This window comes from Hyla sarda, chromosome 2 (genome assembly GCF_029499605.1).
Source record: "Hyla sarda isolate aHylSar1 chromosome 2, aHylSar1.hap1, whole genome shotgun sequence".
In the NCBI taxonomy this organism is placed as follows: domain Eukaryota; kingdom Metazoa; phylum Chordata; class Amphibia; order Anura; family Hylidae; genus Hyla; species Hyla sarda.
The window spans coordinates 2,918,981-2,943,131 of NC_079190.1; the positions used below are offsets into that span (position 1 = coordinate 2,918,981).

General features: G+C 49.0%; 1 protein-coding gene across 1 annotated transcript; it reads right to left on the minus strand.

Moving 5' to 3' along the window:
* Window positions 1-3,959: 3,959 nt before the first annotated feature.
* Window positions 3,960-23,595, minus strand: LOC130357558 (ecto-ADP-ribosyltransferase 5-like). The gene is made up of 7 exons (XM_056560257.1): window positions 23,511-23,595; window positions 12,557-12,629; window positions 12,337-12,446; window positions 9,194-9,911; window positions 8,775-8,807; window positions 8,053-8,119; window positions 3,960-6,524 (listed from the first exon to the last, which is right to left on the minus strand). The coding sequence occupies exons 2-6, from the start codon at window positions 12,615-12,617 to the stop codon at window positions 8,058-8,060; spliced, it is 984 nt and encodes a 327-aa protein (XP_056416232.1). The 5' UTR covers window positions 12,618-12,629; window positions 23,511-23,595; the 3' UTR covers window positions 3,960-6,524; window positions 8,053-8,057.
* Between the last annotated feature and the right edge of the window lie 556 nt (window positions 23,596-24,151).

The window sequence follows — 24,151 nt, forward strand, 5'->3', positions numbered from 1 at the left end:
TCAAACTTGCTTACGTAGTTAATTTTTCAAAATGGATTTGCTTTAGTCAGGTATTTATTAACTGCGACAGTCGCAGCTGCGCAATAGAATGTCGCAACGGCCGTAAAAATTGACTAAATTTACTCCAGCTCCAGCATGGAGCAGGAAAAGCTACTGCCGCCCGGGCACCGACATACTTTCTCCCCGCTACCCTCACTGCGCTACCGGGACACTGCAGTGATTTACATCCCCCCCCCCCCTCTCACCTGCCAGCGCCACACAACTCCCATATGTCTGCTAACTGTTGCAAGACTACAAGTCCCAGCATGCCCTTACAGTGAGGACACGCTGGGAGTTGTAGTCTTGTAGCAGCGGGAGCTGAGCGGCGCGGGCGGGGGACAAGGGGGGGGATGTATATCAGTGTCCCCATAAGTGAGGGAAGCAGGGAGGCCGTATGAGGAGCCCGGGCGGCAGCACTGTAATGTAATGTCAGCCCGGGCTCCTTACATATACCGGCGCCGCAGACTCCTAAATCCCCTGCTGTCATTTCACATTTCCCGCTGGGTCCTGTGATTGGCCAGGACCAGCAGAGCAGCCAATCACAGGACCCGACCGGAACAGTGACATGATTAGGGGATATAGGAGTCTGTCGGGGGGGGGGGGGGGTCCGTCAGCATACCCCCCCCACCGGCCTTCACCTGCGCTGTGCCCGTCCGTAACCCCTCCCCCCGGCCTTCACCTGCACTGTTCCCGGCCTCCACCCCCACCAGCACCCCTCTACTAACCCCCCCCCAGGGCCTTCACCTGCACTGTGCCCAGCCTCCGCTCCCACGTCTTCGGTTGCGCCGGCCTCCGCTCCCACGTCTTCGGTTGTGCCGGCCTGACGTCCCTCCGTCAGTGACGTCACTCGCAGGGCGCCCGGAGAGTCTGTCTCTATGTCTCTGTCTGTGTGTGACTGTGTGTGTGTGAGTGTGTGTGTGACTGTGTGTGTGTGACTGTGTGTAACTCTCTGTGTGTGTGTGCCCGGGCTACCTTTGCAGGACTACAACTCCCAGCATGTCCTTACTGTAAGGGCATGCTGGGAGTTGTAGTCGTGCGGGGCTGGAGATGTGCGAGCAGGTGATAATAAATGTACTAACCCATTTTTTATTTTTTTTTCTCATTTCAGATCCGTGTATCCTGTGGACTCCTTCGGATTCGGTGGACTACTTCGATGACCAGCATTTTTCTTTGTTTGATTTTAATAAAATGGTTAACGAGGGCTTGTGGGGGAGTGTTTTTTTGTAATAAATTTTTTTTTAAACCTGTTGTGTTTTTTCCTTACTTTACTTGACAGGCTTAGTAGTGGAAACTGTCTTATAGACGGAGTCCATTACTAAGCTGGGCTTAGCGTTAGCCACAAAAACAGCTAGCGCTAACCCCCAATTATTACCCCGGTACCCAACACCACAGGGGTGCCGGGAAGAGCTGGTACCAACAGGCCTGGAGCGTCAAAAATGGCGGTACCCTATGCATTTTTTTTTTAAATAAATGATTAAATATAAAAAAAAACACATAGGGTCGCCCCTATTTTTATTCTCAGCCAAATACCAACCAAACAGTAACAGCCTGACGTTACCAGGGTGGGCAAGGACCATTGTTACTGGCCCTCCCCAGCCTAAATAACGCCAGCCTGTTACCACCTAGGCCCAGGAGCGCCATTTTTGACACTCCGGGCCTGTTGGTACCGGCTCTTCCCAGCACCCCTGTGGTGTTGGGTACCGGGGTAATAATTGGGGGTTAGCGCTAGCTGTTTTTGTGGCTAACGCTTAGTAATGGACTCCGTCTGTAAGACAGCTTGCACTACTAAGCCTGTCCAGTAAGTAAAAAAAATAAAAAAAAACACAACAGGTTTAAAAAAAAATGTATTACAAAAAAACACTCCCCCACAAGCCCTTGTTAACCATTTTATTAACATCAAGCAAAGAAAAACGCTGGTCGTCGAAGTAGTCCACCGAATCCGAAGGAGTCCACAGGATACACGGATCTGTAGAAGAAGTAACAAAAAAAAGTAAAATGAGTAAGTACAATTAGGGAGAAAAAACAGTGTTAAAAAAAATGTAATAAACACACACACACACACATATATATATATATATGCAGACAAGATAAGGCTGCTCACCACTCCTGCGTTTACTGCACGTCCTCGTGCTGCGGACACCGGTACCGCTCCCGGCTCAGTAGAAGTCACGCAAGAAAACGTCCGGCACTCAGGAAGTTGCAGATAAAACTTATAAATAGCCTTATTCACACGCTGTAAGGCAGGACACACTGACGCATTTCACACTGTCAGGTGCTTAGTCGTAGACTAAGCACCCGAGCGTGCGAAACGCGTCAGATTGTGTCCTGCCTTACAGCGTGTGAATAAAGCTATTTATAAGTTTTATCTGCAACTTCGTGAGTGCCGGATGTTTTCTTGCGTGATATATATATATATATATATATATATATATGCACATTTTTTTTCAAAGCTGCACAGTGGTGTTCTGTAGTCATTATTTGGCTTTTGCTTATGTGTGCTAAAAAAATGGTATTTAAAAGTGATTTCTTGGTTTTTGCTCATGTAAGCCAAATTTATCAACCCCCTGTGATAGTATGATAAATATGTCATACATAAGCAAAAAAATTGCAAGAAAAAATGACTACAGAACTTGCTTACCAAAGCAACGATGATAAATGTCCCCGATAGTGTTTACAATTAGTTTGTCATTGAATGAATGGGATGGATTTATAACCATCCATACACCTATAAGCTGAAAGACAAATGTAACCTGATCTTCAATAGGGTAATGTTCACATTCTATGTGTGATAAGAGAAATATCCTATCTAGAGCTGTCCTATCTCTTACCTATACATATAGAAAAATATGGGGATTTAAAGAGGTACTTCACTGCTCAGCATTTGGAACAAACTGTTCCGAATGCTGGAGCCGGCTCCGGGAGCTCATGACATCATAGCCCACCCCCTCATGACATCCCGCCCTGCCCCCTCAATGCAAGTCTATGGGAGGGGGCGTGACGGCTGTCACAAACTGTTCCGAACGCTGGAGCCGGTGCTGGGAGCTCGTGACATCATAGCCCCGCCCCCTGAATAGTGGAGTACCCCTTAAAGTTGTGATCATTAATGTTCAAACCGTGAATAAAGGATTCTAACTCAACAAATCAAAAAAAATGTCATCGATATACCTCCACCATAGCACCAGGTCTGTGCCGAGTTTGTGAATGATGGTGTCCTTTTCCCATGATGCCATAAAGAGGTTGGTGTAACTTGGCGAAAACTTCGTGCCCATGGCGGTACCGGTCTGCTGTAAATAAAAATCACACTCAAAATAAAAATAATTGTGTGTTAAAATAAAGTGGATTGCTTGTATATAGTCCACCTGTTCGGGTCTATTCTGGCCCTCTTCCAAAAATCTTCTAACTGCTTTCAGGCATAGTTTGGGGCGTATCACTGTATACAAGGAGGATACATCGAGAGTGGCCATAATATGGTGTTCTGTCCACGGAATTGTTTTGACCATTGTCACTACCTGGGTGGTATCTTTAAAGGGGTACTCAGGGACTGAGACATCTTATCCCCAATCCAAAGGATAGGGGATAAGATGTCTCACCGCGGGAGTCGCGCCACTGGGGACCCCCGCAATCTTGTATTCACCACCCACCTGTTTGAGCTGTACGCTGCGGTGCCAGCTCACAAACAGCTGGGTGGCGACCACCGGGCCGGAGTATCGTGACGTCACAACTCCGCCCCCGTGTGACGTCACCCCCGCTATGCAAGTCTATGGGACGACCCCCGCTATGCAAGTCTATGGGACGAGGCGTGACGGCCGTCACACCTCCTCCCATAGACTTGCATAGCGGGGGCGGACATCACACAGGGGTGGAGGTGTGACGTCACGATACTCTGGCCCCGTGGTCGGCACTCAGCAGTTTGTGAGCTGGCAGCACGGCGTACAGCTCAAACAGGTGTGTTACACCAAGCGCTCCGGGTCCCTGCTACTCCCAGGAGCGGTCACGGCGTTCTCCTCTCTGCAGCACCACCGGTCAGACCCGCTGACCGGGAGCGCTGCACTGACACTGCCGGCGGGGATGCGATTCGCATAGCAGGACGCGCCCGCTCGCGGATCGCATCCCAATCTACTTACCTGTCCCGTCCCCGGCTGTCACGTCCTGGCGCGCGCGGCTCCGCTCTCTAGGGCGCGCGCACCAGCTCTCTAAGATTTAAAGGGCCAGTGCACCACTAATTGGTGCCTGGCCCAATCAGTGTAATTAGCTCCCACCTGCTCCACGCCTTTATAACCTCACTTCCCCTTCCCAGCATTGCCGGATCTTGTTGCCCTCGTGCCTAGTGAAAGCCTTTTCTGTGATTGCCTTACCAGTGTTACCAGACCTTCTGCCGTTACCCTTGACTACGAACCTTGCCGCCTGCCCCGACCTTCTGCTACGTCTGACCTTGCCTCTGCCTAGTCCTTCTGTCCCACGCCTTCTCAGCAGTCAGCGAGGTTGTTGAGCCGTTGCCGGTGGATACGACCTGGTTGCTACCGCCGCAGCAAGACCATCCCGCTTTGCGGCGGGCTCTGGTGAATACCAGTAGCAATTTAGAACCGGTCCACCGACACGGTCCACGCCAATCCCTCGCTGACACAGAAGATCCACCTCCAGCCTGCCGAATCATAACAGTGTGGGTGGCGAATACAAGATTGCGGGGGTCCCCAGCGGCAGGACCCCCGCGGTGAGACATCTTATCCCCTATCCTTTGGATGGATAGGGGATAAGATGTCTCAGGGCCGGAGTACCCCTTTAACCCCTTAAGGACCAAGGATGTACCGGTACGTCCTTGGTCCTGCTCTCCTGATATAACGCGGGGTTACACAGTAACCCCGCATCATATCACGGCGGGCCCGGCGTCATAGTGAAGCCGGGACCCGCCGCTAATAGTGCGAAGCGCCGATCGCGGCGCCGCGCGCTATTAACCCTTTAGCCGCGCGCTCAGAGCTGAGCCACGCAGCTAAAACCTAAAGTGAAAGCTGCTGATTAATTCAGTGGGCTGTTGGGGATAGCCGCGGCGAAATTGCGGCATCCCGTACAGCTTACAGGACAGCGGGAGGGCCCCTACCTGCCTCCTCGCTGTCCGATCGCCGAATGACTGCTCAGTGCCTGAGATCCAGGCATGAACAGTCATGCGGCAGAATCGTCGATCACTGGTTTCCTATGAGAAACCACTGATCAATGTAATAGATCAGTGTGTGCAGTGTTATAGGTCCCTATGGGATAACAATGATCAGTATAAGAGATCAGTGTGTGCAGTGTTATAGTTCCCTATGGGATAACAATGATCAGTATAAGAGATCAGTGTGTGCAGTGTTATAGGTCCCTATGGGATAACAATTATCAGTGTGTGCAGTGTTATAGGTCCCTATGGGACCTATAACACTGCAAAAAAAATGTGAATGAATATCATTTAACTCCTCCTCTATTAAAAGTTTGAATCACCCCCCTTTTCCCATAAAAAAAACACAGTGTAAATAAAAATAAACATATATGGTAACTCCGCGTGCGGAAATTTCCGAATTATAAAAATATATCATTAGTTAAACCGCACGGTCAATGGCGTACGCGCAAAAAAATTCCAAAGTCCAAAATAGTGCATTTTTGGTCACTTTTTATATAATTTAAAAATGAATAAAAAGCGATCAATAAGTCCTATCAATGCAAAAATGATACCGCTAAAAACTTCAGATCACGGCGCAAAAAATGAGCCCTCATACCGCCCCATACACGGAAAAATAAAAAAGTTATAATGGTAAGAAGATGACAATTTTAAACATATTAATTTTCCTGCATGTAGTTATGATTTTTTCCAGAAGTCCGACAAAATTAAACCTATATAAGTAGGGGATCATTTTAATCGTATGGACCTACAGAATAAAGATAAGGTGTAATGTTTACCGAAAAATGTACTACGTGGAAACGGAAACCCCCAAAAGTTACAAAACGGCTGTTTTTTTTCAATTTTGTCGCACAATGATTTTTTTTCTGTTTCACCGTAGATTTTTGGGCAAAATGACTGATGTCATTACAAAGTAGAATTGGTGGCGCACAAAATAAGCCATCATATGGATTTTTAGGTGCAAAATTGAAAGAGTTATGATTTTTTAAAGGCAAGGAGCAAAAAACGAAAATGCAAAAACGGAAAAAACCCCGGTCCTTAAGGGGTTAAGATATGATTTGTTTTTTTTGTACAAAAGGCTGTAAACCAGAACCCCCAGCAGTTCAGACATGTCCCTGCATACTCTACTGCGGGGGAGGGGGGGTCGGGGGTGGAGGGGATCACTTCCAGTTTCATTTATCGGAATGGTTTACATTTATTCTTCTATTTTCTTCTTCTCTTTTGGATCCACACGGCAGGATTGGACGGAGCGTCCCCTGTACTGACGTCTCAGGTCAGGTTAATCCTCCTCATAGCAATAAGATGGATCATATTGGAGGATCAGAGCTTCATGGAACTGCAAAGGAAACAACACAAATGAACAAATACAAATATGACCGTAACATACGTAACTGGTTATTACAACAAGTCACGGAAAGGTGTCAGGAAACTGCAGCCAAAATCCACGCTGGTGTCTGACTGATAGGTCCAAACCACAACTCCATAGTAGAGATGGGCAGGGCCGCCATCAGGGGGTACAACCAGTACCACAGGCCCCGGACCCCTGCAGCAGCCCCAGCACAGAGGCAGTAGACCGCTGTTTATACTGTGCTCTTCTGCTTCTGTACGTACATTATGCAGATAGCGCACGTTTTGTACACACAGGAGCGTAGACTTGCGCTGAGGCCGCAGGATGATGTCATTTCATCACATGACCTGCCAGAGAAGTCCTATGCCACACCGGAGGCTACAGAGAGCCCGGACTCAGCGCAGGATCGGCAGAAAGGTGAGGTGGGGACATTATTCCCTATATGAGGGACTACTCTCAGGGCCGTTTGAAGGAATTTGGGGGCCCCAAGCAAAATAGACATGGAGGCCCCCCCTCCCCACATGGGGCATTATCTGTGAGGGGCACAGGACAGGAGTTATTATAAGTGAGGGGCACATGTCAGGGGGCATTATATGTGAGGGGCACATGACAAGGGGGGCATTATATGTGAGGGGCACATGACAAGGGGGCATTATAAGTCAGGGGCACATGTCAGGGGGGCATTATATGGGCACATGACGGGGGGGGGGGGCTGTCATGTGCCCCTCACATATAATGCCACCCTGCCATGTGGCCCTCACATATAATACCCCCTGTCCTGTGCCCCTCACATATAATGCCACCCTGCCATGTGACCCTCACATATAATACCCCCTGTCATGTGCCTCTCACATATAATGCCACCCTGCCATGTGGCCCTCACATATTATACCCCCTGTCATGTGCCCCTCACATATAATGCCACCCTGCCATGTGGCCCTCACATATAATACCCCCTGTCATGTGCCCCTCACATATAATGCCACCCTGCCATGTGGCCCTCACATATAATACCCCCTGTCATGTGCCCCTCACATATAATGCCACCCTGCCATGTGGCCCTCACATATAATACCCCCTGTCATGTGCCCCTCACATATAATGCCACCCTGCCATGTGCTCCTCACATATAATACCCCCTGTCCTGTGCCCCCCACATATAATACCCCCTGTCCTGTGCCCCCCACATATAATGCCCCATGTCCTGTGCCCCACACATATAATGCCCCATGTCCTTTGCCCCACACATATAATACCCCCTGTCCTGTGCCCCCCACATATAATGCCCCATGTCCTGTGCCCCACACATATAATACCCCCTGTCCTGTGCCCCCCACATATAATACCCCCTGTCCTGTGCCCCCACATATAATGCCCCATGTCCTGTGCCCCACACATATAATACCCCCTGTCCTGTGCCCCCCACATATAATGCCCCATGTCCTGTGCCCCACACATATAATGCCTTTCCCCCTGTAATAATTCCCCTGTTCCATAGCGCCCGAGCAGCTCTCACCTTTCTCACACACTGCTCCGTTCTTGCAGTGTGAGCCGCGGGGACGTGATCTCCAGGCGCCGGCAGCCTGTGAGAAAAATGAAAGAATGGTGGGGCGGGACAGCTGACAGCTCCCGCTCCACCATGCTATAGGACAGGAGGGGCTTTAGTCTCTGCCTCCCGCCCCGCTCCAGGCTCTCGCACTGCTGGTCCGGCCGGCCGACAGGGTGAGCTGCCGAACCGGGATAGGGGCAGGAGGACGGCCCAGCAGGACAAGCACCGGCTCTGCTCAGGGCCCCGAGCCAGCTCGGGGCCCCAAGCAATTGCTTGGTTTGCCTGTCCTGTAGCAACGGTCCTGACTACTCTTCAGGGGACACTATCTACAAGAGGCACTATCTTCCTGGGAGCTACTATTTACAGGGGGCACTATCTACCTGAGTGGCACTATCTACCTGGGTGGACACTACCTGCCAAGGGGGCACTACCTACTGCCCATGATAGGTTGTGTGGAATGACCTATGTCCTTATGGTCATGTGATCCCTCCTCCAATCCACCTCTCATTACTGTATTATTTCTGGGGTGCCCTTTCCCCTCATCAGTTTCTCACCCCTGTAGTAATTCTGGGGGCCCCCTTCCCCTCATAGCTCTTTTCTCCTTTCATGCCCCCATATTAGTAGGTATTCCTCAGGTTTCCACCCTCTTGCGCACATTTTATCTGTAATAAAGAAGAAGCGTTTCTTACCTGAGCTGCACATGGGGAAATCTCGCTTCTCGTCTGAAAGACAAAATTTAAGATTCCCTTATTTGAGCCAGTGACAGAGATATTGGGCAGAAGATTTCAGAGTCTGATCTGGTCTCCATCTGACCCGCTGGTCATATTCACCAGCTTGTGATGTTTATTTTTGGTGTTGACCATGTGACCACTAAGCAGCGCCGGGCATGAGGCAACCATAGAGAACAGTAGAAGCACCAACATGGCAGAGGATGACCAGGATTTGGTTCATTACTTGCCAAGTGGCCAAGGGGTCATAGTCAGCACAGTCATCACCTGGGGCCAAGGACAGTGGGGGATCTACCAAATGGTGGCCTTCTAGTTAATATACTTAAATTATTACCTCCTCTATGCATGGACACTTATCTCTTCTTTTGATAGACACTTACCTCCCAGTAAAGTACAATTGAAGTAACTGCATAGTTCACATGTGCTTTCCAAGACATAAATGTTCCCTCTTAACTCAACATATCGGAATTTCTCAGCCACCGGAATCAATACTTCCTGCTCTTTGGGGAAAAAGGATAGTCTGTGGATGTCCACTCCAAAGCAGGTTGTCATCTCGAAGAACAGTCCTCCAGAATATTCTTTGGCTACTTCTATATTCCGAGAAGAAGAGGTGAATCTACCAAACCTCAGGTCCATCTCCTCGGACACCTGCAGAGACTTATCTGTGCCCCTAAAGACTTTGTAGGTCTGTGTTAGTCTTTTTGAGTTCTTCCTCAACACCTGTAGGGCTCGGGTCAGGTAGAAGTGCAAAGCCTTATAGTGGAAGCTCTCCATATAGCGTTTCCTGGACCGTCCGGCTAAGGTCACATTCCCATTGAGCTCTTTATAGATTGGGCTGCTCTCGGGCCAGTCTGTGGTGTAGACGATGATGGCTATCCCAAACTCATCCCGAAATTCACTAGGAAGACGCACGGTGGACTTCACCTTCTTCCACTTCACCGCAGCTTGGTCCCACGCCAAACCAAAGGCCGAGTTGAAGGCTTTCTCCCAGGTTAAAATTGTTGGCATGAGATCGGCCTCATATTGTTTGGAGCATCCGATGTACTGGTCATCGAAAGAGTTGGGATTAAAGTCCAATATCTGATGCTCACACTTCATCTAAAATGAGTAACAAGAAAAAAAATTATTAGGAGAGAATCAGGGACATATGGTTATAGCATGGAGACTGGAGGCCACAGCATGGAGAGTGAAGACCATAGTATGGAGAGTGGAGGGCACAGCATGGAGAGTGAAGACCATAGCATGGAATGTGAAGACCATAGTATGGAGAGTGAAGATCATAGTAAGGAGAGTGGAGGCCACGGCATGGAGAGTGAAGGCCATAGCATAGAGAGTGAAGACCATAGCATGGAGAGTGAAGACCATAGTATGGAGAGTGGAGGCCACGGCATGGAGTGTAAAGACCATAGTATGAAGAGTGAAGACCATAGTATGGAGAGTGGAGGCCACAGCATGAAAAAAGGAGGCCATATCATTGCGTAGAGTAGAGACCATAGCATAAACATTGGGTCATAGTTTGGTGAGTAAAAGCAATAGCATTTAGTGTGAAACATAGAATGTGTTGGCAGATAAGAATCATTTGTCGAATATATATTCTGCCCAAGCAGGCTGCAGTGTGGAGCCAGGACATGTAGTTGAAGTCCGAGCATGGAGAGTGAAGACCATAGCATGGAGAGTGGAGGCCACAGCATGGAGAGTAGAGGCCACAGCATGGAGAGTAGAGACCATAGCATGGAGGGTAGAGGCCATAGCATGGAGAGTAGAGGCCATAGCATGGAGAGTAGAGGCCATAGTATGGAGAGTGGAGGCCATAGTATGGAGAGTGGAGGCCATAGTATGGAGAGTGAAGGCCATAGTATGGAGAATGGAGGCCATAGCATGAAGAGTAGGGGCCATAATATGGCGAGTGGGGCAATAGTATGAAGAGTAGAGGCCAAAGCATGGAGAGTGGATGCCATAGTATGGAGAGTGGAGGCCATAGTATGGAGAGTGGAGGCCATAGCAATGAGAGTGGAGGCCACAGCATGGAGAGTGAAGACCATTGTATGGAGAGTATAGGCCATAGCATGGAGAGTGGAGGCCATAGTATGGAGAGTAGAGGCCATAGCATGGACAGTGAAGACCATAGCATGGAGAGTGAAGACCATATCATGGATAGTGGAGGCCACAGTATGGAGGGTAGAGGCCATAGCATGGAGAGTGGAGGCCATAGCATGGAGAGTGGAGGCCATAGTATGGAGATTGGAGGCCATAGCATGGAGATTGGAGGCCATAGTATGGAGAGTAGAGGCCATAGCATGGAGATTGGAGGCCACAGTATGGAGGGTAGAGGCCATAGCATGCAGAGTGAAGGCCATAGCATGGAGAGTGGAGGCCATAGTATGGAGATTGGAGGCCATAGCATGGAGATTGGAGCCCATAGTATGAGATTGAAGACCATAGCATAGAGAATGAAGGCCATAGTATGGAAAATTGAGGCCATAGCATGGAGAGTGAAGGCCATAGCATGGAGAATGGAGGCCATAGCATGGAGAGTGGAGGCCATAGCATGGAGAGTGGAGGCCATAGCATGGAGAGTGAAGGCCATAGCATGGAGAGTGAAGGCCATAGTATGGAGAATGGAGGCCATAGCATGGAGAATGAAGGCCATAGCATGGAGAATGGAGGCCATAGCATGGAGAATGGAGGCCATAGCATGGAGAATGGAGGCCATAGCATGGAGAGTGGAGGCCATAGTATGGAGAGTGGAGGCCATAGTATGGAGAGTGGAGGCCATAGCATGGAGAATGGAGGCCATAGCATGGAGAATGGAGGCCATAGCATGGAGAGTGAAGACCATAGTATGGAGAATGGAGGCCATAGCATGGAGAATGAAGGCCATAGCATGGAGAATGGAGGCCATAGCATGGAGAATGGAGGCCATAGCATAGAGAATGGAGGCCATAGCATGGAGAATGGAGGCCATAGCATGGAGAATGGAGGCCATAGCATGGAGAGTGGAGGCCATAGCATGGAGAGTGAAGGCCATAGCATGGAGAGTGAAGGCCATAGCATGGAGAGTGAAGGCCATAGCATGGAGAGTGAAGGCCATAGCATGGAGAATGGAGGCCATAGCATAGAGAATGGAGGCCATAGCATAGAGAATGGAGGCCATAGCATAGAGAATGGAGGCCATAGCATGGAGAATGGAGGCCATAGCATCTAGATTATTGGCCACAGCATGAAGAGGAGAGGCTGAGCATAAAGGGAAGTCATAGTATGGATCACTCATCCCTGCCTGATAACAGATTTCTAATAAACAATGATACCAGGTAATAGTATCTCTTACTGCATCAGATAGAGGACGCCATGACGTCTACCTGCCCAAATGGATGATTGGTTATATATGGCCATAGAATAAAATCTAACAATCAAGAACCATGGACTCCTCTACAGCTGATTTCTACTGCACCAGCCCTGGTGTATTCTGGGACTGGACTAAGACCACATGACTAGACCCTTATAGACCAGAAATTCTCCTTACCGAGGGCAGGAAGCTGAACTGTTCAGCGGCCATTTTTGTTCCTGCAGTTTTCTTGTTCTTCTTCCAGTTGGTTTTACCAGATATCTGCACTTTATCATCTACAGAGGAGTCTATGAGAGAAGATCAGAGGATTCCTGTATATAAAACAACGGGTCTGATAACATTCAGCATGTGAGTCCATATATACAGTAATAAAACCTGGGAACATCCTTGGTCTTACCTGTAGAGATCCCGGCCAAGTCCAGACACAAAGAGATGGAAGTGACAAACAGAAGGATCATTGTGTTATATCTCTAGATACATGAAATAAAAATGTTATAGGGATCACTACAAAGGACAGGATAGACCATCATCATGTTACTACAGTACCTTATATCCTGTAAAATCTAATACTATTACTATAATAATATCTTCTAGAATATAACTACTATAATACTGCACCCTATATATAAGAATATAACTACTATAATACTGCTCTTATATACAAGAATATAACTACTATAATACTGCTCCTATATACAAGAATATAACTACTATAATACTGCTCCTAGATACAAGAATATAACTACTATAATACTGCCCCCTATATACAAGAATATAACTACTATAATACTGCACCCTATATAAGCATATAACTACTATAATACTGCTCCTATATACAAGAATATAACTACTATAATACTGCTCCTAGATACAAGAATATAACTACTATAATACTGCTCCTATATACAAGAATATAACTTCTATAATACTGCACCCTATATATAAGAATATAACTACTATAATACTGCTCTTATATACAAGAATATAACTACTATAATACTGCTCTTATATATAAGAATATATCTACTATAATACTGCTCCTATATATAAGAATATATCTACTATAATACTGCTCCTATATACAAGAATATAACTACTATAATACTGCTCCTATATACAAGAATATAACTACTATAATACTGCCTCCTATATACAAGAATATAACTACTATAATACTGCTCCTATATACAAGAATATAACTACTATAATACTGCTCCTATATATAAGAATATAACTACTATAATACTGCTCTTATATACAAGAATATAACTACTATAATACTGCTCCTATATACAAGAATATAACTACTATAATACTGCCTCCTATATACAGGAATATAACTACTATAATACTGCTCCTATATACAAGAATATAACTACTATAATACTGCTCCTATATACAAGAATATAACTACTATAATACTGCTCCTATATACAAGAATATATCTACTATAATACTGCTCCTATATACAAGAATATAACTACTATAATACTGCTCCTATATACAAGAATATAACTACTATAATACTGCTCCTATATACAAGAATATAACTACTATAATACTGCTCCTATATACAAGAATATAACTACTATAATACTGCTCCTATATACAAGAATATAACTACTATAATACTGCCTCCTATATACAAGAATATAACTACTATAATACTGCTCCTATATACAAGAATATAACTACTATAATACTGCTCCTATATATAAGAATATAACTACTATAATACTGCTCTTATATACAAGAATATAACTACTATAATACTGCTCCTATATACAAGAATATAACTACTATAATACTGCCTCCTATATACAGGAATATAACTACTATAATACTGCTCCTATATACAAGAATATAACTACTATAATACTGCTCCTATATACAAGAATATAACTACTATAATACTGCTCCTATATACAAGAATATATCTACTATAATACTGCTCCTATATACAAGAATATAACTACTATAATACTGCCTCCTATATACAAGAATATATCTACTATAATACTGCTCCTATATACAAGATTATAACTACTATAATACTGCTCCTATATACAAGAATATATCTACTGTCACGATTCGGCTGGCAGGAGGTGGATCCTCTGTGCCAGAGAGGGATTGGCGTGGACCGTGCTAGTGGACCGGTTCTAAGTCACTACTGGTGTTCACCAGAGCCCGCCGCAAAGCGGGATGGTCTTGCTGCGGCGGTAGTGACCAGGTCGTATCCACTAGCAACGGCTCAACCTCTCTGACTGCTGAAGATAGGCGTGGTACAAGGGAATAGACAGAGGCAAGGTCGGACGTAGCAGAAGGTCGGGGGCAGGCGGCAAGGTTCGTAGTCAGGGGCAACGGCAGGAGGTCTGGAACACGGGCTAGGAACAAACAAGGGAACGCTTTCACTAGGCACAAGGGCAACAAGATCCGGCCAGGGAGTGCAAGGGAGGTGAGGTATAAGTAGGGAGTGCACAGGTGGAAACTAATTAAGCTAATTGGGAAGATTGGGCCAGGCACCAACATTGGTGCACTGGCCCTTTAAATCGCAGAGACCTGGCGCGCGCGCGCCCTAGGGAGCGGGGTCGCGCGCGCCGGGACAGGACCGACGGAGAGCGAGTCAGGTACGGGGACCGGGGTGCGCATCGCGAGCGGGCGCCACCCGCATCGCGAATCGCATCCCGGCTGGAGGCGGTACCGCAGCGCACCCGGTCAGTGGATCTGACCGGGGCGCTGCAGCAACGAGGATGAGGCGAGCGCTCCGGGGAGGAACGGGGACCCGGAGCGCTCGGCGTAACAGTACCCCCCCCCTTAGGTCTCCCCCTCTTCTTGGGGCCAAAGAACCTGAGGAAAAAAAACTCAATTTTTCCGTGATGAGGTCCGATGCAAATTAGGAGGGGTTCTGTGCGGAAACGCACGAGACAGTCCAATCTTTCATTGTTAAAACAATAGATGTAGAGGGGTCTGGCGAGACTGGTCACAGGGACGTAGAACCTGTTGATAAGAGAGGCCAAAAAAAATTTTCCTGCAGATCCGGAATCCAAGAAGGCCATAGTAGAGAAGGAGAAGGTAGAGGCAGATATCCGCACAGGCACAGTAAGGCGTGGAGAAGCAGAGTTGACATCAAGGACTGTGTCACCTTTGTGCGGAGTCAGCGTACGTCTTTCCAGGCGGGGAGGACGGATAGGACAATCCTTCAGGAAGTGTTCGGTACCGGCATAGTACAGGCAAAGATTCTCCATGCGGCGTTGTGTCCTCTCTTGAGGTGTCAAGCGAGACCGGTCAACTTGCATAGCCTCCGCGGCGGGAAGCACAGGAACGGATTGCAGAGGACCAGAGGAGAGAGGAGCCGGGGAGAAAAAACGCCTTGTGCGAACAAAGTCCATATCCAGGCGGAGCTCCAGACGCCATCCGGAAGAACGCATGTCAATGCGGGTGGCAAGATGAATAAGTTCATGTAGGTCAGCAGGAGTCTCTCGTGCGGCCAGAACATCTTTAATGTTGCTGGATAGGCCTTTTTTAAAGGTCGCGCAGAGGGCCTCGTTATTCCAGGACAACTCGGAAGCAAGAGCACGGAACTGAATGGCGTACTCGCCAACGGAAGAAACACCCTGGGCCAGGTTCAGCAGGGCAGTCTCGGCAGAAGAAGCTCGGGAAGGCTCCTCGAAGACACCACGGACCTCAGCGAAGAAGGGCTGGACTGTGGCTGTGGCAGGATCATTGCGGTCCCCATCAAATTTGTCCGGCAGGGACAAGCAGGGGTTAGGAGCGGCCGGTTGCTGCGGAGGAGTTGCAGGAGCCGGCGGAGGTGATGGTTGTTGCAGCTGTAGCTGTGACTGAAGTTGCTGTATCTGCGGCTGCAGCTGCTGTATCTGTGACTGAAGATGCAGTGTCACGAAGGTCAAGTATGCCAGCTGTTGATCTCGTTGGGCGATCTTTAAGGCTAGCTGGGCGACCAGTGTAGGATCTTCAGCGGAATCCATGGCCTTTCCAGAAAGGAGACCACGGCAGAGTCTAGAGTCCCCATCAAATTTGTCCGGCAGGGACAAGCAGGGGTTAGGAGCGGCCGGTTGCTGCGGAGGAGTTGCAGGAGCCGGCGGAGGAGATGGTTGTTGCAGCTGTAGCTGTGACTGAAGTTGTGACTGAAGCTGCTGTATCTGTGACTGAAGATGCAGTGTCACGGAGGTCAGCTGGTGATCTCGTTGGGCGATCTTTAGGGCTAGCTGGGCGACCAGTGTAGGATCTTCAGCGGGATCCATGGCCGGATCTACTGTCACGATGCCGGCTGGCAGGAGGGGGATCCTCTGTGCCAGAGAGGGATTGGCGTGGACCGTGCTAGTGGACCGGTTCTTAGTCACTACTGGTTTTCACCAGAGCCCGCCGCAAAGCGGGATGGTCTTGCTGCGGCGGTAGTGACCAGGTCGTATCAGAAGCAGAAGGTCGGGGGCAGGCGGCAAGGTTCGTAGTCAGGGGCAACGGCAGGAGGTCTGGAACACGGGCTAGGAACAAACAAGGGAATGCTTTCACTAGGCACAAGGGCAACAAGATCCGGCCAGGGAGTGCAAGGGAGGTGAGGTATAAGTAGGGAGTGCACAGGTGGAAACTAATTAAGCTAATTGGGAAGATTGGGCCAGGCACCAACATTGGTGCACTGGCCCTTTAAATCGCAGAGACCCGGCGCGCGCGCGCCCTAGGGAGCGGGGTCGCGCGCGCCGGGACAGGACCGACGGAGAGCGAGTCAGGTACGGGGACCGGGGTGCGCATCGCGAGCGGGCGCCACCCGCATCGTGAATCGCATCCCGGCTGGAGGCGGTACCGCAGCGCACCCGGTCAGTGGATCTGACCGGGGCGCTGCAGCAACGAGGATGAGGCGAGCGCTCCGGGGAGGAACGGGGACCCGGAGCGCTCGGCGTAACATCTACTATAATACTGCTCCTATATACAAGAATATAACTACTATAATACTGCTCCTATATACAAGAATATAACTACTATAATACTGCCTCCTTTATACAAGAATATAACTACTATAATACTGCTCCTATATACAAGAATATAACTACTATAATACTGCTCCTATATACAAGAATATATCTACTATAATACTGCTCCTATATACAAGAATATAACTACTATAATACTGCCTCCTATATACAAGAATATATCTACTATAATACTGCTCCTATATACAAGATTATAACTACTATAATACTGCTCCTATATACAAGAATATATCTACTATAATACTGCTCCTATATACAAGAATATAACTACTATAATACTGCTCCTATATACAAGAATATAACTACTATAATACTGCTCCTATATACAAGAATATAACTACTATAATACTGCTCCTATATACAAGAATATAACTACTATAATACTGCCTCCTATATACAAGAATATAACTACTATAATACTGCTCCTATATACATGAATATAACTACTATAATACTGCTCCTATATACAAGAATATAACTACTATAATACTGTTCCTATATACAAGAATATAACTACTATAATACTGCTCCTATATACAAGAATATAACTACTATAATACTGCTCTGTATATATGGAAGCATTAATGATGTGTTGGGTGTGTTGTTAGTTCTGTACATGTCCTTCAGGTTAGTTGTGGTCAGTTAGGATCCCTCTTATTATCCAGTGCAGTTGTATGTCGGTGTGCGGTGTTCTTTATGTGTACTTGTTGTTGTGGTTTCATGTGATGACAGGATATGTGTATATACATGAGGGGTGTTATTCAATCTACATTACAACCCTGGCACCCCTCCTCTTACAGTCAGATGCCCCCTCCTCTTACAGTCAGATGCCCCCCTCCTCTTACAGTCAGATGCCCCCCTCCTCTTACAGTCAGATGCCCCCCTCCTCTTGCAGTCAGATGCCCCCCTCCTCTTACAGTCAGATGTCCCCTCCTCTTACAGTCAGATGCCCCCCTCCTCTTACAGTCAGATGCCCCCCTCCTCTTACAGTCAGATGTCCCCTCCTCTTACAGTCAGATGCCCCCCTCCTCTTACAGTCAGATGCCCCCTCCTCTTACAGTCAGATGCCCCCTCCTCTTACAGTCAGATGCCCCCTCCTCTTACAGTCAGATGTCCCCCTCCTCTTACAGTCAGATGCCCCCCTCCTCTTACAGTCAGATGCCCCCTCCTCTTACAGTCAGATGTCCCCCTCCTCTTACAGTCAGATGCCCCCCTCCTCTTACAGTCAGATGTCCCCTCCTCTTACAGTCAGATGCCCCCTCCTCTTACAGTCAGATGTCCCCTCCTCTTACAGTCAGATGCCCCCTCCTCTTACAGTCAGATGTCCCCTCCTCTTACAGTCAGAAACCCCCTCCTCCTCTTACAGTCAGATGCCCCCCTCCTCTTACAGTCAGATGCCCGCCTCCTCTTACAGTCAGATGCCCCTCCTCTTACAGTCAGATGTACCCCTCCTCTTACAGTCAGATGTCCCCTCCTCTTACAGTCAGATGCCCCTCCTCTTACAGTCAGATGCCCCCCTCCTCTTACAGTCAGATGCCCCTCCTCTAACAGTCAGGTGCCCCCCTCCTCTTACAGTCAGGTGCCCCCCTCCTCTTACAGTCAGATGCCCCCTCCTCTTACAGTCAGAAACCCCCTCCTCCTCTTACAGTCAGATGCCCCCCTCCTCTTACAGTCAGATGCCCCCCTCCTCTTACAGTCAGATGCCCCTCCTTTTACAGTCAGATGTTCCCCTCCTCTTACAGTCAGATGTTCCCCTCCTCTTACAGTCAGATGCCCCCTCCTCTTACAGTCAGATGCCCCCCTCCTCTTACAGTCAGATGCCCCCCTCCTCCTCTTACAATCAGATGACCCCCTCCTCTTACAGTCAGATGACCCCCTCCTCATACAGTCAGATGCCCCCCTCCTCTTACAGTCAGATGCCCCTCCTTTTACAGTCAGATGTTCCCCTCCTCTTACAGTCAGATGTTCCCCTCCTCTTACAGTCAGATGCCCCCCTCCTCTTACAGTCAGATGCCCCCCTCCTCTTACAGTCAGATGACCCCCTCCTCATACAGTCAGATGCTCCCCTCCTCTTACAGTCAGATGCCCCTCCTTTTACAGTCAGATGTTCCCCTCCTCTTACAATCAGATGCCCCCCTCCTCTTACAGTCAGATGCCCCCCTCCTCTTACAGTCAGATGCCCACTCCTCTTACAGTCAGATGCCCCCTCCTCTTACAGTCAGATGCCCCCCTCCTCTTACAGTCAGATGCCCCCCTCCTCCTCTTACAGTCAGATGTCCCCCTCCTCTTACAGTCAGATGTCCCCCTCCTCTTACAGTTAGATGTCCCCTCCTCTTACAGTCAGATGTACCCCTCCTCTTACAGTCAGATGTCCCCCCTCCTCTTACAGTCAGATGTCCCCTCCTCTTACAGTCAGATGTCCCCTCCTCTTACAGTCAGATGTCCCCTCCTCTTACAGTCAGATGCCCCCCTCCTCTTACAGTCAGATGCCCCCCTCCTCTTACAGTCAGATGTCCCCTCCTCTTACAGTCAGATGTCCCCCTCCTCTTACAGTCAGATGCCCCCTCCTCTTACAGTCAGATGCCCCCCTCCTCTTACAGTCAGATGTCCCCTCCTCTTACAGTCAGATGCCCCCTCCTCTTACAGTCAGATGCCCCCCTCCTCTTACAGTCAGATGTCCCCCTCCTCTTACAGTCAGATGTCCCCTCCTCTTACAGTCAGATGCCCCTCCTCTTACAGTCATTTGCCCCCTCCTCTTACAGTCAGATGCCCCCCTCCTCTTACAGTCAGATGCCCCCTCCTCTTACAGTCAGATGTCCCCTCCTCTTACAGTCAGATGCCCCCCTCCTCTTACAGTCAGATGCCCCCTCCTCTTACAGTCAGATGTCCCCTCCTCTTACAGTCAGAAACCCCCTCCTCCTCTTACAGTCAGATGCCCCCCTCCTCTTACAGTCAGATGTCCCCCTCCTCTTACAGTCAGATGCCCCCCTCCTCTTACAGTCAGATGCCCTTCCTCTTACAGTCAGATGTACCCCTCCTTTTACAGTCAGATGTCCCCTCCTCTTACAGTCAGATGCCCCCCTCCTCTTACAGTCAGATGCCCCTCCTCTAACAGTCAGATGCCCCCCTCCTCTTACAGTCAGATGCCCCCTCCTCTTACAGTCAGGTGCCCCCCTCCTCTTACAGTCAGATGCCCCCTCCTCTTACAGTCAGATGCCCCCTCCTCTTACAGTCAGATGCCCCCCTCCTCTTACAGTCAGGTGCCCCCTCCTCTTACAGTCAGATGTCCCCTCCTCTTACAATCAGATGTCCCCCTCCTCTTACAGTCAGATGCCCCCCTCCTCTTATAGTCAGATGCCCCTCCTCTTACAGTCAGATGCCCCCCCCTCCTCTTACAGTCAGATGCCCCCCTCCTCTTACAGTCAGATGCCCCCTCCTCTTACAGTCAGATGCCCCCCTCCTCTTACAGTCAGATGTCCCCCCTCCTCTTACAGTCAGATGTCCCCTCCTCTTACAGTCAGAAACCCCCTCCTCCTCTTACAGTCAGATGCCCCCGTCCTCTTACAGTCAAATGCCCCCCTCCTCTTACAGTCAGATGCCCCTCCTCTTACAGTCAGATGAACCCCTCCTCTTACAGTGAGATGTCCCCTCCTCTTACAGTCAGATGCCCCTCCTCTTACAGTCAGATGCCCCCCTCCTCTTACAGTCAGATGCCCCTCCTCTTACAGTCAGATGCCCCCCTCCTCTTACAGTCAGATGCCCCCTCCTCTTACAGTCAGAAACCCCCTCCTCCTCTTATAGTCAGATGCCCCCCTCCTCTTACAGTCAGATGCCCCCCTCCTCTTACAGTCAGATGTACCCCTCCTTTTACAGTCAGATGTTCCCCTCCTCTTACAGTCAGATGCCCCCCTCCTCTTACAGTCAGATGCCCCCTCCTCTTACAGTCAGATGCCCCCCTCCTCTTACAGTCATATGCCCCCCTCCTCCTCTTACAGTCAGATGTCCCCTCCTCTTACAGTCAGATGTCCCCCTCCTCTTACAGTCAGATGTCCCCCTCCTCTTACAGTCAGATGACCCCTCCTCTTACAGTCAGATGTCCCCCTCCTCTTACAGTCAGATGTCCCCCTCCTCTTACAGTCAGATGTCCCCTCCTCTTACAGTCAGATGCCCCTCCTCTTACAGTCAGATGTCCCCCTCCTCTTACAGTCAGATGCCCCCCTCCTCTTACAGTCAGATGTCCCCCTCCTCTTACAGTCAGATGCCCCCTCCTCTTACAGTCAGATGCCCCTCCTCTTACAGTCAGATGCCCCCTCCTTTTACAGTCAGATGTCCCCTCCTCTTACAGTCAGATGCCCCCCTTCTCTTACAGTCAGATGCCCCCTCCTCTTACAATCAGATGCCCCCCTCCTCTTACAGTCAGATGCCCCCTCCTCTTACAGTCAGATGCCCCCTCCTCTTACAGTCAGATGCCCCCTCTTCTTACAGTCAGATGCCCCCTCCTCTTACAATCAGATGCCCCCCTCCTCTTACAGTCAGATGCCCCCTCCTCTTACAGTCAGATGCCCCCTCCTCTTACAATCAGATGCCCTCTCCTCTTACAGTCAGATGCCCCCCTCCTCTTATAGTCAGATGCCCCCCTCCTCTTACAGTCAGATGCCCCCCTCCTCTTACAGTCAGATGCCCCCTCCTCTTACAGTCAGATGCCCCCTCCTCTTACAGTCAGATGCCCCCCTCCTCTTACAGTCAGATGCCCCCTCCTCTTACAGTCAGATGCCCCCTCCTCTTACAATCAGATGCCCCCTCCTCTTACAGTCAGATGCCCCCCTCCTCTTACAGTCAGATGCCCCCTCCTCTTACAGTAAGATGACCCCTCCTCTTACAGTCAGATGTCCCCCTCCTCTTACAGTCAGATGTCCCCCTCCTCTTACAGTCAGATGTCCCCTCCTCTTACAGTCAGATGCCCCCCTCCTCTTACAGTCAGATGCCCCCTCCTCTTACAGTCAGATGCCCCCTCCTCTTACAGTCAGATGCCCCCTCCTCTTACAATCAGATGCCCCCCTCCTCTTACAGTCAGATGCACCCCTCCTCTTGCAGTCAGATGCCCCCTCCTCTTACAGTCAGATGCCCCCCTCCTCTTACAGTCAGATGCCCCCTCCTCTTACAGTCAGATTCCCCCTCCTCTTACAATCAGATGCCCCCCTCCTCTTACAGTCAGATGCCCCCCTTCTCTTACAGTCAGATGTCCCCTCCTCTTACAGTCAGATGCCCCCTCCTCTTACAGTCAGATGCCCCCTCCTCTTACAGTCAGATGCCCCCCTCCTCTTACAGTCAGATGCCCCCTCCTCTTACAGTCAGATGCCCCCTCCTCTTACAATCAGATGCCCCCCTCCTCTTACAGTCAGATGCCCCCTCCTCTTACAGTCAGATGCCCCCTCCTCTTACAATCAGATGCCCCCCTCCTCTTACAGTCAGATGCCCCCCTCCTCTTACAGTCAGATGCCCACTCCTCTTACAGTCAGATGCCCCCTCCTCTTACAGTCAGATGGCCCCCTCCTCTTACAGTCAGATGCCCCCTCCTTTTACAGTCAGATGCCCCCTCCTCTTACAATCAGATGCCCCCTCCTCTTACAGTCAGATGCCCCCCTCCTCTTACAGTCAGATGCCCCTCCTCTTACAGTCAGATGCCCCCCTCCTCTTACAATCAGATTCCCCCTCCTCTTACAATCAGATGACCCCTCCTCTTACAATCAGATGCCCCCCTCCTCTTACAGTCAGATGCCCCCCTTCTCTTACAGTCAGATGTCCCCTCCTCTTACAGTCAGATGCCCCCTCCTCTTACAGTCAGATGTCCCCTCCTCTTACAGTCAGATGCCCCCTCCTCTTACAGTCAGATGCCCCCTCCTCTTACAGTCAGATGTCCCCTCCTCTTACAGTCAGATGCCCCCCTCCTCTTACAGTCAGATGCCCCCTCCTCTTACAGTCAGATGCCCCTCCTCTTACAGTCAGATGCCCCCCTCCTCTTACAGTCAGATGCCCCCTCCTCTTACAGTCAGATGCCCCTCCTCTTACAGTCAGATGCCCCCCTCCTCTTACAGTCAGATGCCCCCTCCTCTTACAGTCAGATGCCCCTCCTCTTACAGTCAGATGCCCCCTCCTCTTACAGTCAGATGCCCCCCTCCTCTTACAGTCAGATGCCCCCCTCCTCTTACAGTCAGATGCCCCCCTCCTCTTACAGTCAGATGTCCCCTCCTCTTACAGTCAGATGCCCCCTCCTCTTACAGTCAGATGTCCCCCTCCTCTTACAGTCAGATGCCCCCCTCCTCTTACAGTCAGATGCCCCTTCACCTCCCCTGGGTGTGCGGCTCCTGAGGTGTCTCTTTTGAGTCTTTCCAGTCTCGTCTTGTAGAAGTTTCTCTCTTCCGGTTTTACAGCTCAGAGGAAGCGGAGTTTTGGCGACAGTTACTGTAACTTCTTGTTAACCCTTTAACCTCCTGAGGCTGAAGTCACCGTGTGCAATGAGCTGGATATACAGAATCTATCTCATATCTATCTATCTATCTATCTCATATCTATCTCATATCTATCTATATATCTCATATCTATCTATCTCATATCTATCTATCTATCTATCTATCTCATATCTATCTATATATCTCATATCTATCTCATATCTATCTATATATCTCATATCTATCTATATATCTCATATCTATCTATCTATCTATCTATCTCATATCTATCTATCTCATATCTATCTATCTATCTATCTATCTCATATCTATCTATCTCATATCTATCTATCTATCTATCTATCTATCTCATAGCTATCTATCTATCTCATATCTATCTATCTATCTCATATCTATCTCATATCTATCTCTCTCATATCTATCTCATATCTATCTATATATCTCATATCTATCTATCTCTCTGTAGTGAGCCACGGGGGTCCAATGAGGTGTATGGGGCAGATGATGTAGCCCAGA

What these genes read in the sequence shown, in the direction of transcription:
- LOC130357558 (XM_056560257.1), bottom strand. Translation starts at nt 12,617, where the DNA reads ATGATCCTTCTGTTTGTCACTTCCATCTCTTTGTGTCTGGACTTGGCC. An exon ending in AGTTCAGCTTCCTGCCCTCG is followed by an intron (nt 9,912 to 12,336) that starts GTAAGGAGAATT and finishes TACTCATTTTAG; the next exon opens with ATGAAGTGTGAGCATCAGAT. An exon ending in TTTCCCCATGTGCAGCTCAG is followed by an intron (nt 8,120 to 8,774) that starts GTAAGAAACGCT and finishes TTTTTCTCACAG; the next exon opens with GCTGCCGGCGCCTGGAGATC.